The sequence below is a fragment of the Siniperca chuatsi genome, linkage group LG9, assembly GCF_020085105.1.
Source record: "Siniperca chuatsi isolate FFG_IHB_CAS linkage group LG9, ASM2008510v1, whole genome shotgun sequence".
Classification (NCBI taxonomy): Eukaryota; Metazoa; Chordata; class Actinopteri; order Centrarchiformes; family Sinipercidae; genus Siniperca; species Siniperca chuatsi.
The window spans coordinates 14,254,657-14,270,018 of NC_058050.1; the positions used below are offsets into that span (position 1 = coordinate 14,254,657).

General features: G+C 43.8%; 2 protein-coding genes and 1 non-coding gene across 11 annotated transcripts in view; 2 read left to right on the forward strand and 1 right to left on the reverse strand.

Annotated features, from left to right (window-relative positions):
- tex10 (testis expressed 10) lies at nt 1–8,766 on the forward strand. Of its 4 annotated transcripts, none has more exons than XM_044208645.1 (16): nt 12–211; nt 512–711; nt 831–1,018; nt 1,125–1,451; nt 1,547–1,759; nt 1,920–2,172; nt 2,260–2,372; nt 2,470–2,717; nt 2,962–3,097; nt 3,459–3,628; nt 4,784–4,961; nt 5,906–6,128; nt 7,385–7,465; nt 7,583–7,767; nt 7,907–8,117; nt 8,251–8,766. In XM_044208645.1, exons 2-16 carry the CDS (start codon nt 529–531, stop codon nt 8,371–8,373), a joined length of 2,832 nt encoding a protein of 943 aa, XP_044064580.1. In that variant the 5' UTR covers nt 12–211; nt 512–528; the 3' UTR covers nt 8,374–8,766. The 4 variants fall into 4 exon arrangements, with proteins under 4 accessions (XP_044064582.1, XP_044064583.1, XP_044064580.1 ...); XM_044208646.1 differs by having other exon boundaries at nt 515–711; XM_044208647.1 differs by lacking the exons at nt 7,583–7,767; nt 7,907–8,117; nt 8,251–8,766 and adding an exon at nt 6,337–6,403 and having other exon boundaries at nt 1–211; nt 6,591–7,455.
- The window catches only part of invs (inversin), a 20,263-nt gene continuing 13,667 nt past the window's right edge, over nt 8,767–15,362 (reverse strand). For all 6 annotated transcript variants that reach the window (XM_044208639.1, XM_044208638.1, XM_044208644.1 and 3 more), the window contains 7 exons: nt 15,179–15,285; nt 14,893–15,102; nt 13,618–13,829; nt 12,768–13,356; nt 12,042–12,193; nt 9,503–9,589; nt 8,767–9,420 (listed from right to left, as the gene is read on the reverse strand). In XM_044208639.1, the coding sequence (XP_044064574.1) occupies nt 9,305–9,420; nt 9,503–9,589; nt 12,042–12,193; nt 12,768–13,356; nt 13,618–13,829; nt 14,893–15,102; nt 15,179–15,285 (1,473 nt within the window). In that variant the 3' untranslated portion in view covers nt 8,767–9,304. The remainder of the gene's footprint in view (nt 9,421–9,502; nt 9,590–12,041; nt 12,194–12,767; nt 13,357–13,617; nt 13,830–14,892; nt 15,103–15,178; nt 15,286–15,362) is intronic.
- trnat-ugu lies at nt 9,738–9,810 on the forward strand. Its single transcript has one exon. It is a non-coding gene; the product is annotated as a tRNA-Thr (tRNA).

Below are 15,362 nucleotides of genomic sequence, written 5' to 3' on the forward strand. Positions count from 1 at the left end.
AGCCGTTGTGCTGTACACATCTAACTGGTTCTCGGGTTAGTAAGCAGAAACATACACAGTCAAGGACCCAATGCACCAACACGAGATTGATTGAATACAGAATAGTTTCTTTTTATTTGTATTGACAATTGTTAGCAGGGGGTTACTCTTACACTGAGTGAGTGTTTGATGCTGTGACCTCGGACGGTAGTAGCCAGGACCCTTTTCTGTGGTAAGTAAAATAAGAACTGTCATGCATGAAGCCGGACCAGGCTATGAGATAGTTAGCTACAAGCTATCTAATTTAGCTGACTTTAATGTAGGTGCAGCGGCCCTGTTGTCCCTCTTATGGTTTAAACGCTTCCCTAATCTCACTATTCGGAGCAAAAATTGAGCAATTTCTTTTTTGTGCTGCAAAATTTATGTTTTAATGCATCAGCCGCCAACTCCAAACATATGCCAGTGGGCAGTATGGCTCTTATTTAAATCAATGCACTCATCGTCTCACCTGCATGTCTGGTAACACTGACAGCAGTATAGACTGCAGAGATGAAGTCCAAGAAGAAGAAGAGACAGGATGACTTCCAGAAGGTCAAGCTAAAGGTGGGAAAGACGAAGCCCAAAGCTGACAATGCCACCAACATCAACTTCCGCTCAAAGGCAATCCATCTAACTGAACAGCTGAAGAGAGACACAAGTGGTCCCACCACACACAGGCAGCTTGGTATCAATGTAAGCTCTTAATCTGCGTTTCACATTTCAGCAAACTCGCCAACATGCTTTCACTTCTAATAAATTTTTGGAGTACTACAATTTGTCTGCTTTCTCTCCCTTTCCACCTGCCTCACCAGGACCTCCTGTCTCAGCTCCACCATTACAATGCCAATGTGAAACATAGTGCCTTGTTGGGTTTGAGAGAGTTGCTGTCCCTTAATCCTTCTCTGTTAGAACAGCATCTCTCTCGCCTGCTTTCTGAAGTGGCAGCTGTTTTCACCGACAAGGATGGCAATGTTCGTGTGGCAGCTACACGTGTGCTCAGGTTAGTGAAACAACAGTGATACAGAAATACAACAATACAGTAAAAAGAGCACTTGGCTTCTCAAATAACACGGGCTAAAATGTCTAAAATTATGCACTGCTTCCAGGTTTATTGCACAGTCTGTGCCTGCAGAACGAGTGGCTCCATTTTTCCCCCTCCTCAGTGCCCACCTGTCTTGTGCCATGACCCACATCGAGACAGGCATCCAGGAGGACGCCATGAAGGTCCTCGATGTGTTGCTGGAACACTACCCTGCTCTGCTAGCAGCGAGGCCTGCAGTACTCCTCACTAACTTCCTGGAGTTGATCTCTCACAGACAAAACAGCGGAGGAGCCAAAAAAGCCCAGGATGCTAAGGGACGGACCTGGGCTCTTTCGGTCAATCCTAGCAGGGCTGTGACTAGCCAGCAGTGGCGGCTCTCTGTGCTCCTCAGGTATGGAGGCCATGTACATGCACACTGATTCTGAAAATTATATGTAATTATAATTCTAGCTGCTAACTTTTTGTTTTGGGTCACTTGTATTTCAGGCTTGGACGCTTTCTGCAGGCAGTAGTCGAGGAACGACCAGTGGAGGAAAGTGATATTTTTGTGCCAACTGAAGGAGTGTTTGGCTACAGTAGAGAGGACAGGCTTACACCTCTGTATCTCAGCTGGGAAGAGCTCACCTACAGCAAGGTCGGAGTTAAGGTGTATGAGTATTCGGGGGCCAAACCAACTCCACGGTCCACCTTTAGACTCAGGTACGATACCACAAACTCCTGTAACCATCAAGAAATAGGAATGAGAGACAGAATTTGTATGAACATATGACATAACAAATAATTAGCCTGGTTTCTGTTGAATTTAAACAATTATATTTCATGTTTAACATATTCTTTATTTCATTCTCTGACTGTGTAGGCCAGAGGTGGATCCTGGACCCGGAGAGGGTGAGGGTCTGGACTCAGCTGAGGCTGTTCAGAGTTTTGCAGCCACACTGGTGCCTCTTCTTTTAGAAGTGTGGGTAGAAGCCAGCACCAGTGACTGTCCCTGGAACAGCACTGAGGGCGCTCACCTGCTCTCCCCAGATGCCATGTCAGTAATGTTCCAGGTGTTGTCTATTCTACAGCTGCTGAGAAAACTGGCACCACAACAGGAGCACCGGGATGCACTGGTGAGATGAGGACTGCACAAATATCACATATCACATATCTCATTTTTTGTACAAGGTTTTCTAAAAAATTACTTTGACTTTGTGTAGGACGCATGGTTCCATAAAGAATACCTGGGAGAATTTAAGCAGCACTTCATGAAAAACTTTCCCTATGGTACTCGGGACACACCCAAACATAAAAAGAAGGTTGATCTCAAAAGGTAAAGAATATGTGTTAATATGTCAAGAAAACATTCCTTCCTTCCCCCTTTTATTAAAGTGAAGTTAACTACTGTAATCCCACTGCCCTTCCTTCAGGAGTAAGCAGACTGCAGCTGTTCCAGGACTGACTGTGGAGCCTCTGGCCTTAAACATCACACTTTGTCAGGTCATGGTGTCCCTCAGCCAGAGGCAGGGACTCGGCCGAGAAACGGATGGAGACTGGCTGACACTTCTGAGGACGTTTGTCCGAGACACTCTGGGCAGCGGAGTGAAACTGAGCTACAGGCAGCTCCACATGCTGCTGGGTACTGTGTGGAAGATGGTGCTCACACAGAGGAGCAAAAGTAAGCACGTGCGGTGTATTTGTGAAACACAAAAGCATGAATTCAATAAGATTAGTAGAGTTCAGTGTTAATAATAATGCAAATGTGGGCTGCAGAACACACCCACAAATAGAAGTGTTTATTTCAGTTCACATTATGGGTTGGTTTCCAGATACTAGTTTGTGAACTACAAGACATTTTTTAATGTTCATGTTGTAATGTCATTTTAGCTTTAATATCTGTATGTGTGTTTGTATTTGTGCAGCAGTGACAGAGGACCTGTTGGCAGCGGTATATGTCTACTATAAGCAGAGACACCTGACTCTACAGACACGATCTCTGCTGCTGTCTTTCTACAGCAAGCTCTACCTGCAGGAGCAAGGACACACACACATAGCGAGGTAACTTCAGTCATTGTTTTTCAACATGTGGGATCTTTAAACTGGAGAGTTCTTGTATACGGCTAAATGATGCAACCATAACCACAGCAGTAGCCCCATATTATAGCATACCTTTGTTGAATATTAAATGAGATTTTTCTGAATTAATAATTAATTAATATCTTTGCACAATAGCATAATAGTATTGAACAGCCAGACTACATCTCACAAGCTCAGCTTTCACTGCAGGAATTTAGTCTGGGAAGAATCATTAGAGAAATAAATCTGATCAGATAGATCTGTGAATATCTGTACGATAACAAAACTGATTGCCCCACGAAACTCCTAAACCTGCATGTTACCCCTCTCTGTCTCTCTGAAGGAGTAAGGTGCTGTGTCGTTGGTTGGCATCTCTTCCTGTGCAGTTGTCCCAGCTGGGCCACCGTAACCCTGCTCTCTCTGCGCGACTTATCTTGTCCATCCAGGCTGCCGCTTCTCGAGGAAACAAAGACCTGCTCAACAGTCTGCAGACACAAGCCTGCAGTCTCTACGGTACAAACACTCCATTAAAGAGAAAAACAAAGAGACAATGATCATAGAGGTTGGGGCAACTTGACAGAAACATCTTTTTTGTGACATCACATGTAATTATTAATATTAGATATAATTATCAGATTTATATCACAACCCATACTAGAAAAACAAATCGTCATCAACTGACATAGGACAGAAAACTGCTATTGCACTGATCTTTGTAGTTTGAAACTTGTTGTCAGCTATGGCCCATCAGGTGTTATTCCATCAACTGGCAAAGATCTGATGTGGAAGCACTGATTAGGGTGTGGTCAGAGGTAGAAAGTTTAAAACTTTCAACCCAAAGAGAGTTGTAATAATCTTGGGAACTAGGGAGTAGTCTGGTTTATTAAATACAATTCCTGCTCAGTTCCAGCTTCCAATTTAGGAACAATTAATTCAAGGGAGAAGCAGTAAAAGCAAGCTCTCTGTTTAGATGTTTCTTATTCCCAGTACTCGATTAATGAAAAATAAATGCATTCATGCATGTGGAAAAAATACATAATAATTTTCGTATGCATAAACAGTTCAATAGAATACAGAAGGCAGCAACAATGGTCAGATTACCAGCAAGAAAAATGTTACTAAGCCAAGAGAATTATGTACCACAGACCCAAGATACACCATAGTTTCCCTAGGAGGCGGTGGAACTTCATGTTTCCCATCCCAGACAACTTTGTAAAACTGAACTGCAACCAGAGGCGTAAAGCAGTAATAAGACCATATCCACTGCTCTGAGGATGGTCAGATAGTAAGGCTGGTGTGTGACAGAGGGGGCCAGGAGGGGAGGGGGGAGGTAGATAGAAACTGCCGCAGAACCAGCAATTCACCATCACAAGACTCCTTTTGTCTGAGGGCTTCTGACATCAGCATGTGCGTCAGAGACAGACAAAACACCACGCACACATGCGCACACACACACACATATTATCTAAGCCCTCACTGTAGTGGCTACTGCATATCTGTCTGTCTGTCTCTTTTTACTAGACTGAACATAGTCTGGTTTCCTGGTCTCGCTTTCATTTTCTTGATAAAGCCTGTTATATCCCCAGAGGGTGTAGTGCATTACTGTCTCACGTGAAGTGTGCATATGAGTTTGTGTGTGTGTGTGTGTGTGTGTGTGTGTGTGTGAAGATCCACAGGAAGGAGTTGTGGTGCTGCTACCAGCAGAGTCTCAGCAACGAATGGTGCAGCTGCTCTACTTCCTACCCAAAATGTCCCAGTCTCTTCTGGCCAATCTGAGCTGCTGCTGCACTGCTGGACGAATCTCTGCTGGTCTCGCTGCCTCGCTGATTCGTATTATACACCATAGGTGAGCTTGAAAACACCCATACACCTGCGGAGGACACATGAACTCAATTTATTGGAATGTGTGTAAGGAGGCACTCCTGTTTAGGAAAGAGATTTTGGACAGCACAGAAATGCCCTTACTTTTAGAATCAAACCTTTAAACGTATCAGGCAATTGTGTTAAACACTTGATGCACTCAAACCTTCCACCATCAGATGGCAGTATTGCGCTTTCACAGATGACTTCCTGACATTCTATCTGGTTTCTTACCTGCCTGTTGACAGGTGCTGATGTGGATGCCCTGTATATTTGATATTCAACTTACTGGTGACAATAAAAGCAGTTTTTATATTCTCTTATACACTCACAGCTTACCTTTCCCTGTAATGGTGTGTGTGTCCGCAGGCATGTGTGTGTGTGTGACCTTTCACTTGTGTCAGTGGGGCAGTGTTATACAAATTTTGAGCGGTGGGAGTGCTGAGTTCATATGGGATGGGATGTGTGTGTAATGGGTATGATACAAAGAGCTCTTTGGGAGGCTGGAATGCAGATTCGTCATGGAGAATTGAGAAGACCGTTCTGTCTGCATGTGCCTCCCAGGCTTCACAAAACACACTTGTTTTTCACACACATTTCCTAATGTTACAGATCTATCCTCCCCTCAAGGCAAGGAAGAGTTTTTCATAACTGTACTTCTGTGCACTATTATCCTCAATATTATGCTCTTACAAAACACATCATCATGAATAATTCTAAGAAATGTGATAAGGATTATATATGCAGGAAGTTGTTATTTGAAAATTAATCTAACTGGTGTGTCCAAAAAGCGTAACATTATGAAAAGTTGCTAAAATTACAAGTTGTAAAAATCTTTTATACTCAGGAAGATGTGGCTTTCCAGCTTTGTGTTTAACGCAGCTGATGCGTCAATAATTGTATAACATGTTCACTGATTATGTTCTCCAGGTCATCTCTGAGTGGCTGGTCAGTTGGGAGCCAGGAAGCTGCTCTGCAGGACGTGGACTACATCAGCTTCCTGTTCTCCACCCTGACGGGCTTCTCGTCCGACAAGCTCGCCTCCCTGCAGGAGGCCGGCGACGAGAGCAACCTGCCTCCCTCCCCCCTCTCACCCCTCAGCCTCTACCTCACACCGCTGGAGCAGTTCACACACCACTGGGATGTTGTTGAGGTGCGTTCGCTGCACACTCTTTCCCACAACTACCCCAAACCTCACATACATTCTGGACACCAACACTTGGACGCAACATTGAATATTAATCTAGAAGGCTAGCAGGTGAAGGAAGAGGAGGAAAAGACATTGTTTTGAAAAGTGTTGATATTCTGGACACAGTTGTGGTCTTTCAGTCCCCTCTGGTCCCTCTCTGTCTCCCATATAGAGCTCAGAGGGTAGAAGCTTTATCGTGGCACTCCGGCTGAGAGGGGAACCTTTATCGCATTGCGCAGGTTGGAGATGCGTGGTTATCGGGCATAGCGGATATGCACAAATGCTAATGAGAGCCCATGGCATGATGGGAGTGTGACATTTCTGCACAGAAATTACAGTTAACGTAACTATGCCCTGGGGCAAGTGTGTGTGAGTGTGTGAGCAAGTGGGGGGGCTTATAATCACTAATTCAGCTCCTCAATTAAGCCCTCAGATCCTGCCTCTCTCATCTCCCTGTCCGAGTCAATCACGGGCAAGTGGCGGAAAGGAGGAGGGAGGGGACACATTGTGGCGAGGGGGGGGGCAGCATTACGGGACGGACTGTGTCAACTCTGGTTCAACTAATGAGATGGGATTGTTTTTAATGACGCCGAGAATGCCAACAGGTGCACCGTTCTGACACAGGCAGGCTCGCACTCACTCCTGCACGCACACACACCTCAATTTGATAAAAAGCTAATGAGAAATTTGATTTGGATTTGAAGTTAATGAGGAAAAGCTGAGCCTTATTTTTCACTTTTAAAAAGTTTGTGGCAGCTGCTTAGGCCTGAAACCAATCTCGTCTCCATCCCGGCAAGAATGAAATTTAGATGCTGTTTGGTGACTCTTTTCTTTGGTAAAGGCACGATGAAGTGCAGGCCTCACTTCTTAAGACAGGAATGTAGAAATACTCTGGTATGCTTTCTTGTGCACTAACGCTCTGTTCATTTACAGCAGTAATGTGGTTTGTCTGATAAATGCAGGTTAAAGCTGTTTGATTTCACCTTCCTGCCATTGCTTTTTTTCTTCTTTTTTTTGTATTTCAGAAGCACACCTTTATAGTCCACTGCAGAGTTAAAATATAAAAAAAAATCTTCCAACTAAATCAAGCATCAGTTTTTTCCGAAACATGGCGGTTACATTGCATTGCTAAAATTAGAATCACACTTGTGTAAGCAGTATGTCAATGAAGTATTTCTATGGAAAAAGCACGTTTGATATGAAATTAGTTTCATTCATAGGAAGTCTGCCACTGTCTGGAAACTCTGGGTTCGAAGTCTCAGTGCTTTGACATCTTGCAAAATGGCATCTGCAAATACCTGGTAAGAAACAGTTTTCATTAAGCAGGAAAATTACCTTGAGGATTTCTCAATTATAGTTGATTTAGTGCTCATTTTACTCCTTGAACTGCTCCTGTGTATGTTATGTGTGTGTCTCAGACCAAGTTAGGGGTGGTGCCCGACAGTATGGCGGCCGGGCTGCTCAGAGCTGTATCCAGATTACTGGACCTGTCTGTTCTGCCCATTGAGCCCGTGCTGCGCTTCCTGTCTCAGTGCTGCCTCAGCCTGCTGGCTCTGCTCATCACCCTGCAGCAGGAGTTACCTGCCGAAACCAACCACAAAAGGTGTGTGTTGAACGACCACAACCCTTTACTGATCTCCTGTTGATATGAAATCTTGACCTTAATAGCAGCTGTTTGCCATTATCGCATGATAAAGATTTACAACAACTGGGTTTAAAACACCTTTGTGTCACATTTGCAGAGAGGCAATATGGGGTGCTTGTGTGTCAGCGTTAAGCACCGTTCCTCGCCTGCTGCGAATGGTTCTGCAGTTGTTGCGAGTTGGAAATCTGAGTGAGGAGGAGCTGCCACAGCTCGGACAGATCTTGTCAATGCTGTTGCAGCACACGCCCCTCCACAACCAGCTGCTGGCCAACGCTGCTTTGCTGCAAGAGATCATACAACACCTCACGGTAAACAGCTCAGACGTGAAATTCACAGAGATGGATTTTAAGGCTTTTGTACAAGTTTGGATGGAGAGATAAAGTATGTTAACCTCTCATGGAGGCTGTTCACCTGATTTCTGTGTGTGTTTGTGTGTTTCAGAGGTATTCACGGGGTTCGACCAGGGAGCAGTGGTTGACAGACTTGCTCTACTGTTACAGTGTCACCGTGGCTCACAGCTCTTCCGCTCGCCGTGGAAACCTGGGCCTTCGAGACATGTACTGACCGACGTGCCCACCAGACCGGCACCTGGTGGGTTCGTTAGTTCACCCTCTCAAACATCTTTCAACAGCTACTTTGACAGACAAAACACTCACAGTGCTCAGTAGCAATGAGTACATACAACACAGCTTTCAGGCAGGAATAAGTGTTTTTTATTGTGAGTGACAATGGGGAATACTCCACATTCTTGTTTTAAGAGGTCCCGTTTTTTTCTGTGTCTTAAGCTGCCTCTCTCTCTGCTTCATTCTTAGCCTGATAATTGTTTGTCCTTCCTTTTCGGAGTATTGTTGTATTGTCGGAGTAACGTTGGCCAGTGCTTACTGGGGCACCTGGCGAATTTTGAAAAAAAAAAAACTAAAAAGGAAAAAAAAAATAATAAAGTGAAATCCCGCTGCCTTTTGTGTCAATTTTTGTTTTATTTTTAGAATACAATAAAAACAACAAACATTGAGGTATATGTATATCTAAAATTACACAATATGGATTATTTTTGTGCAAATGCATATTAAAGTAAATAAAAACTGCATATAGAAATACATCATTCTCTTGAGAGGGAAAACACTTGGAGACCTAACTGTGTGTGTGTGTCCGTGTGTCCGTGGCTGCAGGTGGGCTATCTGTATGACTGGCTGTTGATAGACTGCCTCATTCTCCACAACAGTAGGAAAGGTTATCTCAGTGTGTGTGCGAGAGCGATGGAGAACGAGGGAGATGGCGTGTGTGTATGTGTTCCTTCCACAATGGATGAAAGGTTATCTTTTACACACACCATTTCTGTAGACTTAACCCCACCCTGTGAGGTCATGGCTCTGATGTCATATGGCTTAATTTTAGAAAGCTTGGCACATTGAGCGAACAATGTGTATAGTAATTCTATAGAGGTGAGGCCGCCAGCCAGCTGAGAAAACATCAAAGAATGTGTGTGTGTGGGGCTTCAATGTTTTCCCCGGCCTCTGGTCCCCTGTCCAGCACTATGTGGTCTCAGGTGGTAAGAGTACTGCTTGGCTTGGTTCACGGCGTCAGTCAGGTGCACACAATCTATACCGCTCACTGTAAAACAAGCACATAAAATTACCTTTTAGAGACTTTTACTCTATTAAAACTGCATGTTTGGGTATGTACATGCACTTACACTGGCTCTGGGTGCGTAAAGGCATGTCCAGGAGCAGCTGAGACTGAGAGCCCCGAAATGAACGCCCTCGTCTGGCCATAGAGTTGCCTAAAGGACAGTAAAGAAAAATGTCTGGATATCTTCACTTAGATTTGCAGTTTCAATCAGCTGGTGCTGCACAACAAAGCTCAGGACACTCCTGTAACTGGTTGATCTAGTCAGGTTCAGGTAATCTGTTGGTAGCATATCTGACAAAGGCTCCATAGCTCAGTGGTTAGAGCACTGGTCTTGTAAACCAGGGGTCGTGAGTTCGAACCTCACTGGAGCCTTGATGTTTTTTGTTGTGTTTTTTTTTTTTTTTTTTTTTAATCCTTAGTGGCCACAGACAAAATTCCAATGTATTAAGGGAACTACTCATCACCGATTACAGACACTCACAGGTATTCCACAAGAGGTAGTTCAACAGATTTAATACTGTTTCCTATATTTTATTCAGAATTATTTTATTCTGTTGCAGTACAATGGAAGACTCTTCCTACATGTTTAATGTTGATCACATCAGAGAGCTTAAAAAATGGTTTCTTGGTAGCTTGTTTAATGTTATGAAGAGAGCCTGGAACATGTAAGCGTTGCCACTCCACCTTTGTATGTACAGTATGTATAATTGTCTACTATTGGTGAAGCATAGTGGAAATAAACTATTAAACTTTATTGTGTTCTGCAGTACAGAGGTATAGCCTTTTTTTAAATCAACTAATCAATCAATCAAACTTGCACACAGCAATTCTTTGACACATGTAGTTTTGTTATCTGTGATACAAAAATAAATGTCTCTTTCTCCGTGTGTGTTGCTACAGATATTAGAGATGCATTTGAGATAAAATAATTAACAGCCAATTTAAAAAATGGTTTATGATGATAAACGGAGCAGTGTGACACAGTCCAGAGTTGTGTGTCAAATGTTTGAATACTTCTCAAAATGAGTGCGAGAATGAGTCTCATGAATGTGTGTGTGGAACCATGTTGGGGTTTATGTGTGTGTGTTCAGCAGATTGCTCTACGCAGTCGTCTGACATTCCCCCTGACAGCTCTGAACTTTTCACAGTGCCAGGACTGTCAGAGAGCGAGAAGGAGAGAAAGAGGGAGAGAGAGAAAGGGAGGTGAGAAGGGGGAGGGGAAAACCATGTCAGAAGGTTGGGTTGGAGCAAGGATTTTGGAGACGGTGTGTATGCTTGTGTGTTTTGGCACAGCAAGGTTTCTGCCCGTTCTCCCATCATCACCTGGTGATGTGTGATGAAGGTCAGGCCTGACTGTGGGGCGAAACCCTACCAGAGGTTCCACACAGCCAACCAGGCAGATACTGTCCTGGTATGTGGATTGAAGCATCACCCAGACATTTACACGAGTTCCTGTTCCCAGAGTCACTTACAGCTTGTTCTACAATGGTATGACAACCATCCTGATTTCCAGCTGCTTCTTCATTCTGTTTCCATGTAATTCAAGAGCTACGGATTCATTTCAGATGGAAAGGCTCCCACCTCGAAGGGTAAATCAACACAGGAACATGTGGGGCAGAAAACTGCTGCTGTTGCACTCTCTATAGGTTGCAACTTAAGAAAATGCTGCACACTGTAACCAATACAGGCTTTGACATCACTGACATAGAGTATGCTTGAAAGTTTCAGCTTATAGAGAGCAGTACAGCAGCTGTTTTCAGCCACAAGTGATTCACGGTTGGTTTACCATTAAAAGGATAAGGCTGGCAATATTCTATATTTTTGGTAACATCAACAAATCCCTTGAAAAGACCAAAGGCCACAGTGCATTAGTTCATCTCTTAGTACTCTCTCCGACGTCCTTACCCTGTCTGTGGGACTGAGCTACAAGACCATTTGTTCCCAGTGAGGACGTAAATCTTGGGTATAAATATACAGTCTTATAAAAAGACATTTTTTAGCAAATGTTATTCAAACTGGAGTAAATGGTGCATTTGTTGGGGACTACTTTCAGCTGCGAATTTGGTGTACTAGCGAGTGTTTAATGTATGGCAGCAGGACAGTGTATGTGAGACGGACTCAAAATAAACCACAGTACTGTGTTCATTGTAATGAATAACCAGGTCACCAAGTGCACCCAGTTTTTGGACAACAATGGAGCTCTATAGCACAGAGGAATAAGCTATTTAAGGATTTGGCTACACTGGTTTTGTGTTTTTCATGAGAGTTGTTGTCCATAATAAATGTCCTTACTGCAGTGGTGTGGGTTCGAATTAAACTTGCGTCCCTTTGCTGCATGTCATCCCCTCTCTCTCATCAATTTCATTGAACTGCAGTCAAATGCAGTCTTATATATAATATCGAAATCCTGTGTTTGTAATATTAGTCCAGTTGTTCAGGAGGGGTGGGTGGTGTCGAGTCTTTTTTCTTTCTGTGTACGTGTGTGTGTGTGTGTGTAAGTGGAATGTTGTTATTGTGTAAGGTTGTTTATGTTGTTTGTTTTTGATCCAACTACCTGTGATCTCTTATTGTCATATACATATTAATAAGCAAAACAAGCTCACCATAGATACTTTGTAGCACAGAGCTCTTACTCGCTGATGGTTTAGTGGGTTGAGCTCGGATTTCCATCTTCTTCCTGTTGTGGGTGTGGTTTGAATCACTTGACTCCACCTCTTCGCGGGCCTTTACCTCTCTCCGTCTGCGTGCGTGGAACCTGCAGACACACATCCATGCAAGCGCATACACGTGCACGTCGTTCAATAAAAAAAATCTCAGACTACGTTCAAAGGTCTAAAAGCTGGCAAGTCCTCACACTAATACTCACTAAGCATAAACAAAGTAAACAGAGTTTATTCAAGGCAGTTAATAGGCAGCACATACAGAATATTATTGTGAAGCTGAATGGAAACAGAGGGCCTCCTGCGGTGGACTGGCAGCCTCTAAGAGAAACAGAGTTTGTAAGAGGGAGAGAAAAGCAAAGAGAGGCTGCTGGTAGCTATTAGAGCAGCACGGCTGAACTTTTAGCCTCTTGTTAAACCAGTATGAAAGCTCTAGATTATAGCCTGTCTGTCCCCTGCCTCCTTGTCTCACCCATCTCCCACGCTTTCCCCCCCACTGCTCAAGTGTTGATGGCATCCAGACCGAACATGGGGGAGAGTTACAGGAGAGATGAGTTGGGGGTTGGCATGTATGTGGGGGAGGGCACATGTGGGCACCACATGGCAGATAAGCTCCAGCTACTGAACACCCCTCCAGGTACAAACACAAGTGCGCACACGTAAACTCACCTTCGCCAAGCTCGCTGGATGATGCGTGCAGCCTCGTTCCTCGTCCTGCGCTGCTCTTTGTTGTGCTCCCTGTGTGCGCGTGTGGATATAGGTGCATGTGTGGCAGACTGAGTCTTTCTCGAAGGGCTTTTGTGGTCTAAAGATGAACTGCTTCTTAATGAGGGAGTGTGAGTTTGGTCTTTGGTGGCGGCCTTTTCTGAAGTCTGCTCCTTGTGGTTTCTGTGCTTTTGTGGAGAGGTGTGGGCGTCAGTCTTGCCGGGGGCAGTCTGCACAGTCATGTGAGCGTCTCTCTTTTTTAGAGGAATGCATTCTCTGATAATAGTGTCAGCTTGGTCTGTCACAGAGATGCTTGTGGAAAGAGTGCATGTGTTTGAGGAAGGTCGTTCCCTGACTTTGGGCATGGAGGGAGGTCTGGGTTTGAGACTGGGTGGCTGGCTGCAGCTGGCAGGAGAGAGAAGTTCCTTCAGCCTGGTGATCTGGGGAGCACCAGGCACAGTGTCACTCGCCACATGACAATGACGGCTTGAAGCATCAGGGACCTCATGTGGTTCAGCTGCTTTACTTCTTCTAGAGGATCTGCTCTTGTGGGCTGGTGAGAGAAATAAAGAGAAAAGAAAAGGTTTTGTGCAAAATGTTTCTGCTTTATGTGTTTACTTGTAGGAACGCTGTTTTGTATTTCAAGACCATTGATATTTTTATGTTATTTTATATAATCAATATCACACCTCATGCAAATCAACTTTCAAATTAGTGATGAAAAATGAATAAAACACCATATCTTAAACTATTAACCCACTATACAGCGATTCAAACCGTAAATTCCATCATAACTTTAAGAATTTCTTTGTACCTTTGTGTCTCTCCTCTTTGCTCTTAGTACGTTCAGCTTTGGATGATTTCTTTGTTTCCACCACTGAGTCATTCATGGATAAGTCCTTTATAATGTTCACTAGGGAGAGCTTTTCCTGCTCTGTTCTCACCAAAGGGACCCTCCGTTTCTCTGCAGTGGCCACAGAGACTTGCTGCACAGCTTCTCTCCTCCGCTGTTCTTCCTCTCGTTTCCTGAAAACAAAGAAAAGCAGTTGGATCTGATCATGGCATACAGTTTTGTCTGAAATGCACCACATCAACAGCCAAGATCCAGGCGGAACAATGAATGTGTAGAGTTTGTTTTAAATGTATGGACATTTAAAAAAAGAAAAGAAAAGGGGATTAAACTGTGGGCTATGGTGCCTGACAGGTATATTTAGGTTACGGCACATCAATATATGTTATGTCCACTCATAATCCTTTACATTTTAAGCTGTTTAAACATGTTATTACAATGTTTAAACAGACAGATCAAAACATTGTGTTCACATCAAAGATTATTGATGAGAATATTTAATATTACATATATTTTAGCTGTGCTATTTCATCATCAAGTGTACAAATGCAAATTGACCAGTTCACACAGGCAAAATTGCAACTTTCTGGTTCATGTCAAGGCAAAACCAGGTACCCTTTCTGTGCAAAGACATTTTTTTAGTTGTGGAGCAATAACAAGTTTTATATATTTGGTCACAACTTTGTACATATCAGGAAAATAAATCTGATAAGAAGATGTGGTAGAATAGAGTACTTTGTAAGAAAAACATCTCATACAAGACTTATATTTCAATAAAACTGCCTGCTTGAAATACTAAGAAAAGTTAATGTGCCCTCTTAAAACAAATTTGCCTCTCAAAAGCATTGTGTAAGACAGAATAAAGGTGAGACTGGCAAGCAAATGACAAAAAGGAGGGTAAGCCAGAAGAAAGTGACAGGGGGAAGACGTATGTGTGTGCAGGGATGACAGAGCGAAAGATAGATATGGAGAGAGTGTGACTGTTCCTATATGGGCAAGAAGAGGAAGACAGACACAAATAATGAAGACAGAAACAGGAGTGAGTGATGAACACGATGCATGTAAATGTAAAATACAAAAGGTGTCGTGTGACAAAGAGAGGGATGTTTATGAGAGTCTTACAACAAATGAGCACCATGAAACACTAGAAACAACGACTGAGGCTTCAGTGCATGTGTGTCTGTTTGTCTACGCACACAAATATGTGAGTATAGGTATATGTGTGTGCTCATCTCTCACTTGGCCGCATCCTTGCGCAGCTGCTCATGCCTCATGAGGAGCTGCTTTCTCTCCCTGAAGGCCTTGCGGACAGTGTAGCCTTTGTAGACAGCCTGGATGGAGGCAGCAGCGATGTCCTGGATGGCTGCAATGGACAGAGCACCATGCTCCAGCATGAACTGAGTCACCTCGCTGTGCCCTCCCAGCAGAGCGTAGTCCAGAGGGGTGTACCTGCACAAAACAAACACCAGTGTCATTCATACATCTGTGTTCCCATTTCTACTTCCCTGTCTCCCACCTCTCTCACCTCTCCTCAGTGTGCTCCATGTGATTAGGAAAGGCATTGTAGCCAAGTAGAAGTTTCACAGCGTCCAGGTAACCATTGTTGCACGACCAGTGGAGAGCAGTCCGCCCCTGTGCATCCATAAAAAGAGCAACCATTCAAACTAGAGTTGTGTCCAAAAGCTCAGATAACATAGACGGATGTGTGG